Source organism: Armigeres subalbatus, chromosome 2 (genome assembly GCF_024139115.2).
Source record: "Armigeres subalbatus isolate Guangzhou_Male chromosome 2, GZ_Asu_2, whole genome shotgun sequence".
Classification (NCBI taxonomy): domain Eukaryota; kingdom Metazoa; phylum Arthropoda; class Insecta; order Diptera; family Culicidae; genus Armigeres; species Armigeres subalbatus.
In genome coordinates, this window is record NC_085140.1 from 266029729 (window position 1) to 266049192 (window position 19464).

Here is a 19464-nt window from a genome sequence, read left to right on the forward strand (position 1 = left end):
ATTGATGGTCGGAATAGTATGGAACGACAATAATTTGCTTTTAGATGATCCATCTTTTGCACCTTTTGGATGGAGTCAATGGAGTAAATTATAAAAAACGTTACTTAATCTTAGGCTGGTTTCGAAGCCGACGGCATGAATCTCCAAGCTGCAGAGCGCTGATTAATTAGGAAAGAAGCGGATACGAATTTGGTGGATCTACTAAACACTCTGACTAATTAGAGCTCTGTGTAAAGGTGAGATTCCGAAATGCCAAACTCAATGAAATCAGATCGCTGTACAAAAACGAATTCGAAACTCATAAGAAGAAGCAAAAATATATTTGAACTTCAGTACCGATGCATGGTCAAAATCAGTATTATCCCACTTATTGTTGATGTTGATGCCGAAACTGATTGAAATTGATTTGGGAGTTGGTATAAGCCATTTCTCGAAAGGTATAAATAGCGGTACCTCAATCTAAAGAGGCCTCGCATTAAGTTTGAGAAATATCTGAATAAAAAATCAATAGAAATGGAGCAGAAAGACATACACTAAGACTAAACAAATGGCACGGGTATACTACAAAAGTTCAATGAAATGGACGCAGTGATTCAACCCGAACCAAAAAAAAAAACAATCCTTCCTCTTCCTCAGCATTTGCAAGGACGTGGCCAATACAGATCTGAACTATTGGAGAGTGCATTGCTGCCATCTAAGAGATAGTGATTAGTCCTAAATCAATATCTGTGGTAACGGATGAAAGTGATGCTACTCTAATCCAGGCTTGTACCACCTACGAATTTGTGCGAATTGCTCAATGCTAATGCATATGACGGACATAAAATTCTCTCTTAAACTGATAGAAACCGGTCTTCCTAGTCCACTGCAATTTATCTTTTTGAACGAAGTACGTCACAAAGTCTTGATATAGTCGACTTTTGCACACGACATTGTCAACAAATCTCTTCTTGTGACTAACCTTCTTGATAATTGTCAAACATTTTCTTGCCAAAGTCAAATGCAAGATTGTCAGAAACCATTTGACCACTCGACGTCTAGTTGTAATTCCCGACAATAATAATATGTACCTGCTTTCGCGTTTAAGTGATAAAAACGCCTACTTTTATTAACGAAAAGAGTGCGGTTTGGTTATTAAAACCGTTGAATAATATTCATTAGAACACATATTTTGATGATGTAATGTAAAATCGGTATTGAAGCAGTAGTTACATTCGACAACACATTGCTATGCAATGTGACTCGATAAGGTTGAACCTGATTGTTTTCTGCATCAACTAGATTTATTTTAAGAATGATCATGTGAAGTAAATAAGACTTGGACGCTTGGGCCATTGTTGTCCAGATTTATCGGACTAAAGGCCATTCGATATTTTGCAACACTCTTTAGTATTTCTCGCTTAACTTTTCAAAAGGACCTAAGTAACATTTTTTTCATGATTTAATTTGAATAGCGCAATCAACATAAAAACATGAAAGCTTTTGATTGCAGTACTCAAATTAATTCATGAAAAAAATGTTACTTAGGACCTTTTGAAAAGTTAAGCGAGATTTATCCAACTCGTCCGATTTTAAACCAATTCTTCAGGCCGGTTTCCACGTGTAGCACTTTTTCAGTCTTTGTTTTCGATTTTAAAAGTAGTTAGAAAGAAAGGTCAATTATCAGACTAGACATCATCATGTTGACTAATGAAAAACAAAATACAATCATAAATTCTGCCACGATCAGAAGGGCTGTAGCTTTTTGTAGCTTTGTGATAAGGTGCAGCTACAAGGCAAATCATGTTGAAGGTGACGGTAAGAATCCAGATCTGGTCTAGGAAATTTTCTCAACTCTCTAAGTACATAGCACATATAAGAATGCATAAATGATAAATTGGCATAGAAAAAACACGCAGCTAATAACTATGAAGTGCTGACTACATCGGCAATGGCCCGGTAGTGGAATCCAAAGCTAGTATATCGGATTGTTTTTAAAAGTCTTCATTGTAAAAATAATTTGATTAATACTTCTTGTATGAAAACATTAAGCTCGGGCCGCTACTTTTACTAACAATATGTCCTAGGAAAAAATATTCACAGGCTATGAACACTTTTCGACAACTCATATCAATTCAGTAAAAGATTTTCAAGAGCCTTATGTTCATTGATATTTTTTATATCGTGGTGGACGTTTTCACGCACACACACATTACAATTGGCAAGCGCGCGTTTGCCTTTGTCGTATGAATGGGTTATAGTAAAAAAAAAACTGCGGATTAAAAGTGGAAAAGAACCGCGAGACACCCGTTCTGTAGCGCCACCACAGCGTTGAAATAAGTCAGCATAGTAGTTGCAGTAGTACCACCAGCAACAACAACAAGAACCACAGCAGTAGCAGCAAAGACCTATATGACATGACTCTCGGTCTCGGCACTGACTGAGCTCTCCGGCGACGACGGCGACCAGCGCAGAGGAGGAACCTTTCCTCACCGCGCAATGAATGGAACCAACGGGACGGGAAATCTTCTTTTTCTGCCGTTGTTGTGCCTTTTTTTTTGTATGGGCTACGCAGAAATGGGGTGAGACGGACTCTGACCAGACCAGTGAGTCGTGAGAGATGGTATTGCCTCTGCCGTGCAAATGTGTATGCGAGTGTTGGGTGGCAGGCAGCCTCGGGAATAGAGGAGCTACTAGCCACAGTAATATAAGATAGTAATATTGACGGGTGGCTTGTGTTTGTGTTCGCCGCAGCAAAAAGGTCGGCTGATTGGACGCACTAGCCGCGCTTTAAGCCATCCTGACCGATCGACTTGGTGCACTACCCGAGTGACAGAGCTTGATCCGCAATAAAAACGCATTATGGGGACATTTATTTTGTTTGCTTCATGGGTGAATACACCCTCTCCAGAAACCGGATAGAGTCCCTTGCCGAGCCCCGTTTGCGTTGCAAGTTCCCTGTTGACCCGCTCCATGCACTTTGTCGCCGTCGTTGTCATTTTCCATCTATTCTCATGCACACACAATATCTATGAGCAAGATGGTGTTGGTGGTTCCGGTAAGAATATTCCAGTGGTTTAGTGAAGCTTGTGGATGCACAGAGGGAGGCGAAAGTTTCAATCAAACCGAGCGGATGTTGGAGTTGCGTAAACTTTTGTTGATTGACTTATCTTTTGAGGAGTTCCTATTATAAAATAATATTGCCTTTAATAGCACAACTACTCTAAACGATTAGAGTTTTTGAGCCCAATACCCTTTATTTTCATACCATTAAGCCGTATTTATCGTGAAAGCAGTTTCAGCTAATAGATGCGAGTGTTTGATTTTCTTTCGCAAATACGCTTACGATAAGTTGGTCATGGGCAAAGAATGGACTTTTCTGCATCGCGCATTATTTTTCAAAAAAGTCTGCTGTTTCGGCTCTTTATTTCATAACTCGCTTGTTAATTTAATTTGATTTTTGTAATTTTATGCACATTTTTTTTATTTATTTACAAAACAAAATTGAAAAACAAATTCATCTCTCCTGAAGACAGAAAATTGGACGACAATCTCGCAGATCAGATTAGTTTATTAAATATTCGGAAAAAGCACAGGAATTTGAGATCAGCGGGAAAAGTCGGGAAACCGTAGGAAAATACACAATTCGGATCCAACATTTCAAAAGGGCGAAACTGTATTTGTAAACAAAAGCTTCTCACATCGCTGGTGGACTAATGTGTGTCCACTGACTGTCCATCCAAGCAATCCAGCGCCAATGAAAGAAGAGGAGTCGCTGCCTCCATCAGTGGTGTTGGATTGCGAGGGTGAGTTCAAATCAATGAGCTAGACTTTACTAAGGTGGCGCAGATTAGCGCTGCGTGCCACTAGTTCTCTCTTTTACTCTCCCGCTGATCTTATGCAACGCAAATAGTGACGTCACTATTTGCGTTGCATAAGATCAGCGGGAGAGTAAAAGAGAGAACTAAAGCAGTTTCGCCCTTTTGAACTGTTTGTGCCGACATGATTTCTCTCCAATGAAAGGCAAAAGTATATCTAAGTCTAAAATTGAAAAATATTTTCTTACATATTTATAGGACAAATTATTATACAGCATTAACCGATTTAGTCACACACCGATTGATCCCTATTTTATCAGGTTTTTAATCCGATTTTGTCACCTCAAAAATTTTGGTCGTTATATTACCATACCGCAACAGGGCTGTCATATATACAGATTTATCTGTATTTTACAGACTTGTTAATGTCAATACAGACTTCATACAGATAACCGATTTTATACAGATTTTCTAAATAAAATATAGATTTGTAAAGATTTTTTTTGAAAAAGTCAATTGAGTTTTGAATAGAATACTGTTATTTCTAACAAAAATTATTGGGTCTCAAAAAGTTACCTAAAATATATTTCAAAGAAGTTTCCCAAGTGTGAGTTTTCTAGTTCGTCAAATGTTTCTTGAGTACATTCCGTCGCCAGATCAATCCTTTTGCATCGAATTGACTGTTTGGTATCTATCAGCAATGTTTGTAAATAATAATTATAAAATTATTAAAAAAATTAAGATGTTTCACTGGAAAATTTAGTTGCCTTTGTGATATGTTCTTCGTTTGTAATTTTACGCTATTGATAGAAGTAAATGAAAGGTTTAAAACATATTTATGGAATACAAAAGAAATTTATAAAAAATCAAACTTTTTTTCTTATTCTTGTTTTATACTAAATACCAGACCTGTGCTTCTTCTTCTTCTTCTTATTGGCATTACGTCCCCACACTGGGACAGAGCCGCCTCGCAGCTTAATGTTCATTAAGCACTTCCACAGTTATTAACTGCGAGGTTTCTAAGCCAGGTTACCATTTTTGCATTCGTATATCATGAGGCTAACACGATGATACTTGCCCAGGGAAGTCGAGACAATTTGCAATCCGAAAATTGCCTAGACCGGCACTGGGAATCGAACCCAGCCATCCTCAGCATGGTCTTGCTTTGTAGCCGCGCGTCTTACCACACGGCTAAGGAGGGCCCCAGACCTGTGCTATTCGTCCCAAGACTAGAACTGGATTCACGCACATAATCGATCCAGGAAAACGGTTCTTCATAATCAACTTTAATATATTAATAATAGATCCATCCTTATTTTTCAGATTCCTAAGGTTTATTTCAGGGCCTAATGATATTTTATTATTTTTCAGTTTCCCATCCAGTATTTTTGACCTAGTTTTTCACATTTCAAGAGAATCTACTTTGAACGCATCAAACAACTATTCTCACTATTCATTAAAATCACAATAATTTCATATTCTTGAGAGATTTTTTTTTGCAATTTGAGAGGTTGCCTTGCAAGTCAGGAAATTTTATTCTTGGATTTAGGTCGACACGGCCCGTATGAATAAAAAGTAGTAATCCACACTTTACTACAAAATATGTAGCATTTACTACTTTTGTAGCAAAACGGTATGAATAAAAGCACGTTCACTTTACTACAATTTTTAAACATACCTCGTTTATGGAACTTGTTTGGTAGTTGATATGAATAAACGCAGTAAATACTACACATTTGTAATCTGCTCAAGAGCTTGCTACAAAGTTATTCCATCATCTGGTTTTGATTTTGCCCTTATTGTAAACGATGTTTAAGAACTAAAATTATCGTCATTCATCATAAAAAATGACGCGTTACGAATATCTATCAAAACTTATACGCTAGGGTTGCTTTTTACGCGGATGCGTGTTGTTTTCACGCGGTTTCTCAAACGGATTTTTTTAATTTGTTGGTTGTTTAAAAATAATAAAGAAAAAGTTTTTTATTCATACCAAAGCAACTTAACTATTTGTTGACCTCACTACAAAGTAGTAACTACATATTGTAGATTTTACTACTTTTTATTCCTAGCACTTATACTGTCAAAACGAAGAAGGAGAGGAACCTTGAAGATTTGAACGTCCGTAAGGTCACTCCTGACCGAGCCCATATTTTCAATGTACTCGCGTTTTCAAGGGCACATCATTCGATACGGAAGCACACACAACTGTCATTTTTTCTTTCACCCATGCTGCGAAACCATCATGTCTAATATATTTTTTGCAAGATTCTGATTTCTTTTTTCTATATTATGCCCTCCCGGTCCGGTCTCTAACATTTTCAAGGTGGAAATTTTCTCGACTTCCCTGAACATAAAAAGTATCATCTTGTTAGCCTCATGATATACGAATGCAAAAATAGTAACATGGATTGGAATCCTCGTAGTTAATAAGTACTGAATGCAGGTCTGGTAGCGGGACACTTTTTAATGACTTAGTCACTTTTTTCGGCTCAGTCACTAAAAAGTCTCTTTTTTCCATCTCAAGTCACTAAAGTCACTTTTTCTCGGAAAAAGTCACTATTTTTAACTATTTTGAAACTTTTGACTATGTTCCGTGAGCATCGTCGTGAAATGTGAAAAAAATGTTGAAAAAATTGAAACTTTATCCGTCGCAAGATGCTTTATTCACGACGGACATGAAATAACGAATTTTTAAAAAATGACCACTTAGTACTTTTTGGCCCGAACGCTGTTCGGAACTTCGTGACTCCAGATTCGCTGTGAATCTCGGTGTTGTCATTGGATTTTCAACAGCGATTAATTGAAGAGGTTTTGTGTCACAGTTTATGATTGGGTATATAGTAATGAAAGCAGGATGGGCACAGCGGATTTAGGATCTAAATAAATTCACAAAGCCAATAGTTGACTCGGCTGATTTTGAAAAACCTCTTTCAAAAACTGTTAAACTCTACACTTTATTAATTGATAAAGTGGTTTTAAACTATTGAATATTCAGATTGATCTTTTTAATTTTAGATACACTTCCTGTTGTTTCGGGGAAATCATTAGTGAGCGAGATCTTGCTCTAATGCTCATTGAGGCATACTCAAAACAAACAAGCTTTTCAGCTTTTTTTTTATAACAAACACTTATATATTTTGAAAAATGAAATAAAAATATTCATTTTCAAAACAAAATGGAGAAATTTGCCACTCTGATTGATACTGCAATACTGCACATCATTTTTGCCGGGATATCAGTATTTATTTTGCTGGGCTCACGGCTGCGCGGATTTTTGCCGAGCTGCAGAAAGGAAAATTTAGTGTGTAAGGGATCCCTATAGAGAGATTGATGTTTCTGTAAGGAGCAAAATGAACGGTCTCTCGACATCTGCTCAGATAAATACTTACACACTTTTTTTTTACCGGGATCTCAGCAAAATGTTAAACTTTTACCGAGTTTCGCACAGCCGTGCCCCAGCAAACATGTTTTTTGCCGAGACTTCTGTCAAAATTGCTGAAAATCAGCAAATAATTTTCCAAAAATCAGCTAACACACGTCATTTTTGCCGGGATATCAGTTTTTATTTTGCTGGGCAGACGGCTGTGCGGATTTTTGCCAAGCTGCAGAATTAAAAACTGAGTGTGTAAGAATTTTTTCAAAATATATTCTGTTTTAAACATTTAATATGGAGTTTTAACGATGGATATTCTATCGAGGAAAATCAATAATTTATTGGTTGGTAGTTAGAACTTCTTGTTTAGGCTTTTTAAAGTCCTAAAAAAAATCTTCGGGTTTTGAAATAATTCTTGGGTTTCAGATTTATAAACTATGTGAGTCGAATTGAATTTATGTCTAAAAGTTAATTATATAAATGTCTGTCATAAAAAAGTGCTATTGTTGAACACAATTGAGGATTTTCCGAATAAGTTCGAATCCATAATAAACATTATTGCACATTATTCTGTATGACTTGCCTCAAAGTTGTGCTTTTCCAGAGGTGGAAAGAATCAAATAAAACCAACTTCCTTTTCATCGGATTCGTTGAATAATGTTTTGGCAATTCATATTTTTTTAGAATTTACTGCCCATTCAAATTGAAATTTTTGACCAAAAGATATTAGGGAGAGACATAATTTTTGAAAATTATTTGTTTCAGCATTAACTTCAAATAAAAGTCCATTTCTGTCAATGCAAATGAAATTAAAAGTCACTATTTGGTCACTTTTTCTGCATATGAAAGTGACAGTTCAATAATTATCAAATAACCAATTCAGATGCAGATCAATTGTATTTTTTAGGCCGGTATCGTATCTTTTATCGATAGATATCTATTGGCATTTCTGGGTAGGACCACCAAGGGTAACTATTTATTGATTCAACTGTCACTTTTTAGTTTAATTCGTGATATGAGACAGACCCCAAGTGCACGTAACGTTTAGGCGATCACTCTAACACGATTAAAATAAATGCACAACTGCAATCACAAAATCAATCATTTTCCAATGTACTATCGTTAGAATAAGTATTTACCTCTTAGCTCATAAACAAGGTGTCCTACGAAAGGCTGAAAGTATCAGAAGGTTAAAATTGGTGGGATGCAATGAATCCCAACAGTTCGATGAAGTACAATTTGAGTGGTTATAGTGAATAATGAATAAACAATAAGGAATTGAAAATAAAAAAGTGAAGAACAAATAATAAAAGATATTAAAAATTAAATATTGAAGAATGAAAAATAAAGAATAAATAAGGAAAAAGGAAATAAAAGGTAGAAACAATGAAGAAGAAAGACGGATGAATGAAGGAATAAGGAGGAAAAATGAAGAAGGAAGAAAGAAGGGCGAAGGAAGTAGGCAGAAGATAATAGGAACAAAAAAGAAAGAAGATGAAAAAATAAGCAGAAGATTGAAGAAAGTAGTTGAAAGACGGAAGAATGAAGAGGAAAAGTGGAAGAACTTATAAGGAAGAAGAATGTAAAAGTAAAAGGAATATGGAAGGAAAAAGGAAGAAAAAAGAAGGGAGAGGAAAACAGGAAGAAAGAAATAACAAGAGATAAGGAAGGAGTAAGACGAAAAAGGGAAAAAGAAAGAAGGAAAAAGAAATAAGGAAGGAAGAATAAGAAAAGAGTTGAAGGGAAGAAGGTAAAAAGGAAGCAGGAAGCAGGTAAAAAAAGAAAGAAGGAGGATACAGGAACGAGGAAGATGAAGGAAGAAGAATAAAAGAGGAAAAAGGAAGTAGAAAGAAAGAAGAGAAAAGTAGAAAGATGAAAAAAAGACTGATGCCAGTTAAATAAAGAAGGAAGAAGAGATATAGAAGAATAAAGAATATAGAAGTAACTTTGGCAAGAATGAAAAACCAAATGCAAAAACTAAGAACAATAAATAAAGTCTTATTCCTTTCCATTCTACCTTCAAATTTGTTGTGCAGTGCGGAAAAAAAATGAAAAATCTGAATCAAAATTGAAAGAAAGCAAATTACAAGAAGAGTTCCGTTTGTGCCTCCATTTTCGTCAAACGTGAATTCTTCCATTAACATCTGTTTCTCGTAATTTTTCAGCTCTTGATTATTTCGGCCTTATGTGAAAGTTCCAATAAGCAAGCATACCTTTTTCTACTTTTATCGGATTGGTAAAATTTGCTGTAAATATACTTCAAAGTCAATCTACTAGACCAATGTTTTTGCACAAGGACAAACTACTATCAATTAATACTACTAAATGTCAATAAATAACATGAACATTTTCTTTTTATTTCCCTCTGTTGAAATCTTCAAACACATCACCCGTTCCTCACGACCAGAATGGCGGCCGATAGCGACGGTGATCAAACGAGCATCAACGCCAATAACAGCAGCACCCTAAAGGCGGTTGTCATTTGCGAGGGAAACCTCCACGATCCCGATTTTCAATCGCGACTAGACTGTCTGGTTGCGAAACTTACCACGCTGGTCGACGAACCAACGGATAACGGTGGACTTAAGGTGGACAAGGTAAGTTTTGCAGCCGAACACATGTTGGAATGCCCACTTCCCAAACTTTCCATACACAATTATTATTTTTATAACATAATTTATATAAAACATCCTTTTTTGTATGGATCATCTCTTCAACGTACTTTGCTGGCAATACTAATTCAATTAAATTTCCTAGACATTTGAAGCATTTTTTTTATCTCTGAATAAAACTTTTCGACAGTAAATTTGACTATGCTTCTATGAAAATCCGTGGCCTCAAAAAATGCTTTTTTTGTTTTAAAAACCAAAAGAAAAAGTGGGGTAGTCGGACAGTAAAAAGGCAATCTAACGTTTCTCACTCATTACATATTTGCAGGTGGAACCATGGAACAGCGTGCGTGTCACTTTGTCCATTCCCAAAGAGGCGGCCGTGAAGCTACGGAAGCTTGCTGCAGAAGGAAACAGCGCATTGCGAGCCCTCGGTATACTGTCCGTTCAGTTAGAAGGAGACACCGTGTTATCTCTCAGACTTGTGGGTCAAGAAATCGTTTTGACAACGGGTATGTTCCATGTTGATAAATCATCGAAAAAAGGAAAGAACTAATGTATATTGTTTTTCCTCCATACAGATAATTCCACCACGGCGGGACCAAGTTCTGGTAGTAGTGCATCAAGTGGCTTAGGAGAGTTAACCCGAATACTCTCCCAACAACAGCAACAACAACACCAGCATACTCAACTGCAACAGGGGAATCAGCCACCAACGCTGACTCAGGATGCCGTGGCCGGCCCTTCGAAAGCTACTCCTCCCATTCAGCCAAAACCTATCGCCTCGGTTGCCACTACAACGGCAACGATGGTTAATGGTCCTCTAGCAGCGGAAGGCACAGTCTTCAAGTCGCCCAATACAATTTGTCCAATGGACGGCAAACTGCCTGCGCATGTGCCAAATGTGGTGGAGAGCAATGAATATCCTTTCGAAAGTATGACTCAAGCGAGGGTTATCCAGCGACGAGAGAATACACTCGGAATGGGTCCCACGGCTGGTCCCAGTGGAGTAGCTAAAACATCTTTGGTGTCCGGTAGTAGTCATTTTGTTGCACCAACTCCACCACCACCACCGCCTCCTCCACCATCGTATCAAACGGCAATGGCGACGGTGAAGAGTGGACCGTCATCGACGACTGGATCGGCCGGAACAAATTCCACTGCATCGGTCGGAAACGTAGCAATGACTAGTCCCCTGTTGGTGAATTTGCTCCAAAACGAAAGTGCTATTACTCAAATAGCAGCAGCCGGATCGTCGAAAACAGTGCCACTCGTTAAACAAGAACTATTAGCGGCCAGTGGGACGAGTGCAAGCGTTGTGAAAGTGTCTGGTGTAACAGGAATTGTGTCGAATTCGACTTTAGTGAATGCTACTAACGATAATATACTGAATGTGAATAATACTGGTCATCAGAAGACATCGTGTATTGTGACAAATAGTAATAATCCAGTGAATCCAGTGAATGCAAATAGTGGTAGCATCTCAGTGGCAGTGACACAGACGATATCTGCTACTGTGGCCACAAATAGTGTCGTGAATACACAACAGACAATATTGGTGAACAACAGCAACGCTGGTGTTTTAGCGACGACGACCGGGACAGTTGTCACCGGATCAACGATAAGTGCTAGTGCTAACACTAATCTTAGCATAACAGCAAACAGTAGTAACATAAACAATACCGCTAGTAACAATCAGAATGTTTTAAATGTGCCGCCTTCTCTAGTAACTCCACCAATGTCAGTGCCTTCTTCACACAAAAATGTTAGTGTACAACAACAACAACAACCAAGATTTAATCTCGGCCCCAGTGGGGCTACCGTAGTAAGGCCTTCCGCTCAGCAACCTCTAAGACCGCAGTTGGCCCGAGCTGGAATGGTTCAACAGCAGCATGAACTGCTTCGACCACCCCATCCGTCGCAGCCACAACAAACGCATTCCCAGTTAAGCTTAAGCCGGTTTCCAATCCAACAACAACAGCAGCAAAATGTTTCCTTCAGGCAGCCATCTGCACCTCAGGCATCTCAACAACAACCACAACAACAGCCATTTAATCCGCGATGGACTGCACCTGTGCACTCCATGGATTCTGCGACTAATTCCAGCTACCAGGAATTCACCCGGTATCAGATGCAATACAATCTAAGTCAGCAACAATTGGTTAAAAACCCCCAACAAGGTGCAACTGGCGGTGATCTGCTGGGTATATCCGATCTTCCCGATTTGGGGAAAAACGATTTGGATTCACTTTTACCAACGTTAAACTCTGCCGATCTGGAGGGAGCTTTTCTGGATGGGCTGGACCTTGATCTCGAGCAACCTCTCACATCAGCGGGTGCGCTAGCAAAGACGGAACGAAGGTGGAAGCAACAGTTTCTTATAAACCCACTCACCGGTGAGCTGGAGGAAACACAGGTGGAAGAAACAGAAGAAAATGACGACGATGCGATGAAAAATTTTCCGGAATTATTCAGTTCGGAAATGTCGAATTCGTTATATTCGGACGATGACACGTCCTGTAGTACCGGCTTTTCGAAGTTCACATCCGACGTCAGCGACACGGAACGGTCCAATACGATGGATGGAGCTTCTTCGAGTGTGTTCACCAACACGTCAACTGGGGTAATGAACACCACATTGGGAAAGATAGGGAAACCTGCTAAACTGAAGAAGGAGAAGCTAAAAGACGGAACGAAAAATAAAGAAAAGAAACCCCGGGAGAAGAAATCATCCTCGTTGAAACAAGTTAAAACTAAAGCGAAAATTGTAGCCTCGGAAAGTGGTGGTGAATCTCCCGGCAGTCAAGAAAAAATCAAACTAAGATTGAAACTTGAAAAGCCCGAAGCCATCAGTGTAAGTTTGGTGCATTCCAATCCGATCATCGGTGGCGTCGGAAGCAGCAGTGGTTTGACCAGTAGTAAAAAAGTGCAATCATCACAAGTGCTAGGAGGAATACCCGGAACGCTTAGCGGGATGGGAACTCTTTCTAATCCGTCGGCTGTAAATATTGGTTCGACGTTATTGCAGACTTCATTGTCTTCGAGTTCGCTCTCTTCTTCCTCATCGTCCGTACCTGTTGGCAGTGTAACGCCTCATCAATTGCACCATTCACTGTCTCAGCCAGCTATCGGGAGTAGTTTTGCCGGTACAAACAATAGTGCCGGTATCAGCAGCGCAAGTAGCTCTAGCCTACAAACGCACTCTCCCGCTGGCGAGGAGCTTCGAGTACCCCCTTTACACATCAGCTTACGCGGTAAAAATTCTGTGGTGATAAAGAACTCGAGAAAGGATCGGAAAAAGAGTCAAAGTGGGGGTGAGGAAGATAGCGATGGGAATAATTTCCAGCTGAGTAGAAAAAGTTCAATAAAGCGGAGTAGCCATTCCACGGACGGTCGTCTAACGGTAGTAATGACGAGTGACGCCAGCATTCGATTGAAACTCGATGAATCGGCCTCGTCACTTGGTTCCGGACCCTCTTCAATGCCATCCTCACCGAATCATCACAACCACAATAGTATTGGAAACAGCGGCAGTAGTAGCTCAGTATCTGCGCTAGTCGCTGTTACCGGTCTTAACACAAAATCGAATAAAACAGAAGATCTGAATCAATCGTTGGCTCCAAATGAGCTCTTGGGCTCCGATCAACAACACAAGCGATCGGCACAGGACCTGGTTTCGAGTCCCAATGGATTGATGTGTCCTGAGAAGAAGCGCCGATTGAGCGCCGGTTCGAATGTAAATCAACAGCTAAATGATGAACCGAGTATAAGTGCAAATAACAGTAGCAGCAGCAGTGCAGCCACTAGCATAAACGAAATTAATGAATTCTATGAGACACTGATCTCCTCCACAGCAAGTGGACCTATAGGGTCGACCAATGTAGGAACGTTACCTCATTCGTCCCTATTAGCAGCGGCAACATCGTCAGCAAAAAACTTGAAGAGCTCCAGCACGAACAACAGTACCAACAACAGCGCGTTTGGCAAATGCATTAGCACCAGTAAAAACTCCATAAAGCCAGCGCAGTCGAGCCCAACGACGTCGTCCGTGTCATCGCCTGGAGCTCTGGCAGCTGCACCAAATACTAAGAGCTCGACGCAGTCCTCAAAACAGCCGTCGTCATCTCCTTCGCCAGAAACGTCGAAAAGTGGCAAATTATCGGGGAAAGGCGATGCTGATGTGGCCACCGGGGATACAGAAGGGAAGGGCGATGAAAGTAATAAATCAAATAGCAATACCACAATCACTACCTCAGGTACAGAAGTGTCCGTCAATCAGCGAATAAACAACACCCATCTGCATCATCACAATCGTCCGCCGGATAAAGCTGGCGATTCACCTGCACCTACCTTAGAACAATCTATCAATCAACAGCAACCTCCTACGATAGCTGGAGCGAGTGGACATCTCTTGACGCAAGGAGTTCGTGGATCTCCGGGATCTCAAGCACAAGGAGAAGACAGTGGGATAGAATCCATGGATGCCTTATCGGAGAAAAGTCCTCATCAGTTGTCGCATAGCCCACAGGGGAACGAGCCGAACAAGTTGCTTCGCATGGATAGTCCTAAGGACAAATCGCTACCTGCAGTAGAATCGAAAGATTCATCCAAACTTGACTCTAGCGGCATTAACAATAACAACAGTCACACCAACTTGGACGAATACATCCAAATTGAAGCCGAATTAGCTAAGATGGAAGGGATGAACGATATCGCGCTTACCGAACGAACAGCTAAGTTGAATGGAGATCATACAACGTTGATGAAAACCAAACAGCAAGAGTTGGATCTCCTAGAGCATGCGACGCTGCTGAAGTATGACGGAACGAGTCTTAGCAAAATTTTGGACGACATCGACGACGATGAGCTTGTTATGTCAGATGACTTAACCGCGAAGGGGAAAAGTATCGAAGTGTCTTCCAGTGAAAATTCATCCCCTAAGCAGCAGGATTCTACGGCAATCGTGGTCAAAGGAGAAGAGGCAGAAGACTGGCTTGCAAATGCGGAAAATAAGCAACAAACACAGCAGCAGCAACAGAAAGGGGAAGCAAATGTTATACTCACTAGTAATAGTAACAATAATCTGACGGACAAGACCGAGATCAAGCTGGATACCACGCAACTCGTACTGGAGGATTGTTGTAGCAATAAGGAGGTGTTAAGTTTAAAAAGCGAATGTGATAGTAAAATAGTTGAATGTAAAGCTGTAATTAAAAATGATCCCGAGGAGGCTATCGTTAGTAGTGTAAAGGAGGAACAAAGCTGTAGTAACAGCACTAATAATAGCTGTAATGATAGCAGTAGTAGCAATTCCATGAAAGCAAAACCAGTGATTACGCCGGAAGCGGATGAAAAACCGACGCCACAGGAAGCGGCTGTAGCCATTGTAAAAAAAGATGTCATCGTTGATGGTACGGTTGCTGTAGTTGAGCCGAAGCCACGACATGAGCAACCTCCTCTCTACAGCTATTCTAGCGAAAAAGCTCGTGAGCGACGCACCGCTGCTAACTGCCCGACTTCCAATTCGTCACCTATGTCGGTGGTTGAGATAATAGATCTGGATGATTCTGGAAAATCGAACGAACTCGAAGTTCCACATCAACCGGATCAAACTCACAAACAGCAGAACCAAGAGATTCATTCACCGTTGTCAATCGATATTCCCTTGCACCCCGATTCGGCGGAGCATCGAATAAGAACACGAGCGTCCAGTAAGCTTGAGAGTCCCCTTGAACCACCAAGGCAAAGCCCATCCATCGATTCACCTGCTGCTGAGAGACTTAAAAACACCTTGAAACAAACTGCAGTTGCATTGAATACACCGACGGCTGTTAGTGTCAGTGGAGATCGGTTAAGTCCAAAAACTTTGCCGAAAACTAATAAACGCAAACGTCAAGGGTCGGAAAGCTCGAACCAGTCTTGCGTCAGTGATGACATTCTTCCGAGTCGAACAAAGAAGCCTCGAAAAGCTGCAGTTGCAGCAGTTGCTGTAACTGAAAGGCAGAAGAAAATTGTCGCAGTTCGTAGTGCTCAACAAAGAAGAAATGCGTCAGAAACGCCTCCGTCAAATACGCCAGTTACGCCAGCTGCTACTCAAACAATTGTGGATTCTTCGGACAGCGACGAGCCATTGATAGAGATTGCGGGTAAATTTCGAAATACTAAACTAACTAAATCAAGTTCTTCTTCTACTACCACTTCTACCACTTGTACCACTACTTCGACAACATCATCAACCTACTCCTCATCCTCCCCTACAACAGGTGTCACTACTGGAGCTTCGTCTACGACTGTTTCTACATCGCACGAAAAAGAAAAAATACTTCGTAATCATAAGGCTTCGGCTGGATTGAAAACAAGTGGCACTTCGCAAAATGCATCTTCATCAGCGACAACCGCTAGTGCCGGTTCAAGTGGTTCAGCTAATTCTACATCCTCTCATAAGTCCAATGCCCACACTAGTAGAACGACTACCGCGCATAATGTACCTTCAGTAAACTCGGGTTCAAACGCTACGGCAGCGTCCGACGAAAAAATCAGTACTCGAAGGAGCAATCGTATGACCACCTCGACACTATCAACTGCCGCTATGAATAGTAAAGCGAAAGCGAACGCCCTGCAAAACACTTCGACCACGGCTAGTGGTGGAACGGCAGATAATCATCGCGACTCACCGCAGAACCATGGCCCGTTGAGTCACCAGAAAAGCAATCATGCGAACCATCAGCATTCGGGCACCAGCGCAACGAAAGGAACTGTGGCAGCAAATGACGGCAAAGCTTCTGGTTCCGGTGTCAATGCTATTACGGCGACAGCATCCGACGCTTCCCCTAGTCCCATATCGGAAATAAGACGGAAAACGAGAAGTGCTGGTAAGTCTTTTTTGTTATTTCATACCTACATACGTTGATTTGGACCGTTCTTGAACTAGATATCTGGTATACTTTGAGTAATGAAATGCGTGTATTACTTCTGCGTAAAAGTAGCTGGGTAGCGAGCGAGCATTTCATCGAATCCAAATTCACCATATTCACCAATATTTTTAGTAAAAGTTACGTGAATTTCCGGTGAGCAAACAATCGTCGTTTGTTCAAGACAGGGCAGTCACATGATTTTCCACGTGAATATGACGTGATGATTCTTTAGAGTGGAAGTTAAGGCTAAAATACAATTTTTTATGCCAATAACTCGAATTTCAAACTCACTCATTTTTCAGGTATCTGTACTCAACCGATTTACTCGCAACAAGTTGCATTTAACGCAAAAACCTGTCCCATTGTTTCCCAATAAAAATTGGCCTGCTTGGACTATGGGCTTGGGAGCTATGGCCAAAATACATTCTTTTGCATGTTTGCAATTGCATTCAACGGGGTTTTTTGTCTTATGTTTCCTTTTGAAAATTGACTAGCTAGGACAATGGACTCAGAAGTTATGGCCAAAATACATTTTTTATACAAAAAAAATCGTTTCAAAACTCACTTAATCTTCGGGCAATTAAATTCAACCGATTCACTCGCAAGAAGTTGCATTCGACGCAGAATCATATTCCATTGTTTTTTTAGCCAGCTAGGACAATGGACAGAACAGAAGTTATTGCCAAAATACAAATCGTTCGAAAAACTTAATCATTTCTCGGGCACTTATCTTTAACCGATATTGTGTCGCTAGCAGGGAATCAATTTTTCTTTTAATGCGCTTGCGAAACAAAGAGAATCAACGACAAAGCTTTGTTTTTGTCAAAGATAATAATGACAAAGATCCGAAAATTTTTGTTAGAAACAATAAAGAATGCAATTTTGTTGCTAACTTTTCATCCAGTTATTTTGCATTATCTCTACAGCAAATTTCGGTTTTATGCTATCGTAATTTCTGCTTTTATGCAAATATACGAGAATCTAACTCTGATTCCGAAAATAGCATCGTATTTTCGGAAATATCAGAATCTGCAATGGAAAAAATTCTTGTAAGACTTGTTGCGAAGAGCGTTTGTCAGTAACAAACTGTGGTGATGACAAAAGGTATATTGTTAGGCGTTGCTCGAATATTGATTCCCTGGTCGCCAGCACTAAATTGTATTCCGACTTCCGACGTTTTACTTCCGAACTTATTTCCGACATCATGAACGTCAAAACAAAATTTGAGTTTGCCACCAACACGTTGTCGGAAGAGCGTTCGAAAGTGTGGAAATCGACTTCCAAACTTCAATTTGGCGCCAGCAACAAAACAAGCTCGATTCTGTGACAGATAACACCGTGCAGTGCTGCATATTTATTTTATTTTTCCGTGTGAATCTCGTCGGAAGTTGTTGCCAGTTCGTCAGCGTCAAACAAACAGGTTTGGTCTAAATGCACAATACTCTCGCAAAAAGTTGCATTCGACGCGAAATTCTGACTCATTGAACGTGAAAGGCATCATCACCGCTGGGTAGATTAATCTGGGTTTTAAAATATATAATGACAGTGCAACAATACTGTGTACATTATGAAATAACAAGTTAATTCAGTTTACAAAGTGGCATTTGATTTATTCTTGTTCAGATGTTTTACAAGTCATATGCCTCGCGCTTAGTTTCATAGGGGAGTAACTGTATTGATCGATTTCTCTTAATCGATTTTTGTTAATAACTTAATTGTTCCAAAAGCTACAACCGTGATTATTGGTGCAAGATACAATCATTTTTTATCACACCAAACCATTAAATCATAGACAAACTAGCGCAATTCGGTACAATAATAAAAAGAAAACATCGACGAAGAGAAATCGATCTATACAGTTACGCCCCTATAATTAATAGGCGTCTAATTGCGGAGCTTGAAGGAAAAGGATGGCTCGATAAACGGCACCACACGTTTCGCTCGGGTTACGCAACCGATACACACTTTGCTGAACTTGAAAGCTACATGCCTGTCAGAGACGAGCACTGTGTGATCGCAACCCTAGACTTATTCAAGGTCTATGACACGACATGAGTAGGTAAATGATTGATTTCGAAAAATGTATTGGAGGTAACCTCGTTCCATAGTATCCCAACCCACGACTCTCATATTTTATTTTATGAGTGTCTTTTTGCCTTTCTCGTACAACAAAGCTGTACCGAAAGGCTATCATTTCACTCCGAAAACGAACTTTTGATGAGTTCCGAAGACCCATAGTGTTATATACTAATCGATTCAGCTCGACGAGCTGAACAAATGTCTGTCCGTCCGTGTGTGCGTTTATGTGTGTTTGTGTATGTGTGTGCACAAAATGCCATTAAAAATATTAGCCAATTTTTCACATAGTAACTCTTAACCGATTTTCTTGCAACAAGTTGCATCCGACAGAGACTAAAACACTGTTGATCACTATTGAATTTCATAACAATGAATTATTGGCAGTGGCTGATTTTCTACTCGCCGCAGCCACATCCAGGCGCTATACTGCCGTTCTACGCATACTTGTACCAAATTCAAAAAACGACAAATGAGAAAGTGGCAATTGAAATTGAATCCTAATTTTCATTGCTGACGAATAACCTGAATGAAATATAAGATTATTACATCACAGAACCATTCAGAAGACTTAATTTCATTAAAATCATTCTTATTTTTCACCCACAAATGGAATTTGCGAGAACAATCATGAAAATAGTTTGGCGGGACAGTTATGCCGAGAAATAGAGCACTTGTTTTGTGGTTTCTAC

At 39.9% G+C, this 19464-nt stretch overlaps 1 protein-coding gene across 2 annotated transcripts in view; it reads left to right on the forward strand.

The window, feature by feature from the left end:
• LOC134212183 (serine-rich adhesin for platelets-like) overlaps positions 1–19464 on the forward strand; it is a 58094-nt gene that overhangs the window by 20533 nt on the left and 18097 nt on the right. For both annotated transcript variants that reach the window (XR_009979210.1, XM_062689812.1), the window contains exons 2-5: positions 9581–9770; positions 10111–10294; positions 10364–15928; positions 16046–16654. Coding sequence is in view for 1 of the 2 variants with exons in the window: in XM_062689812.1 (XP_062545796.1) it covers positions 9582–9770; positions 10111–10294; positions 10364–15928; positions 16046–16654 (6547 nt within the window). In the remaining variant the exon portion in view is untranslated. The remainder of the gene's footprint in view (positions 1–9580; positions 9771–10110; positions 10295–10363; positions 15929–16045; positions 16655–19464) is intronic.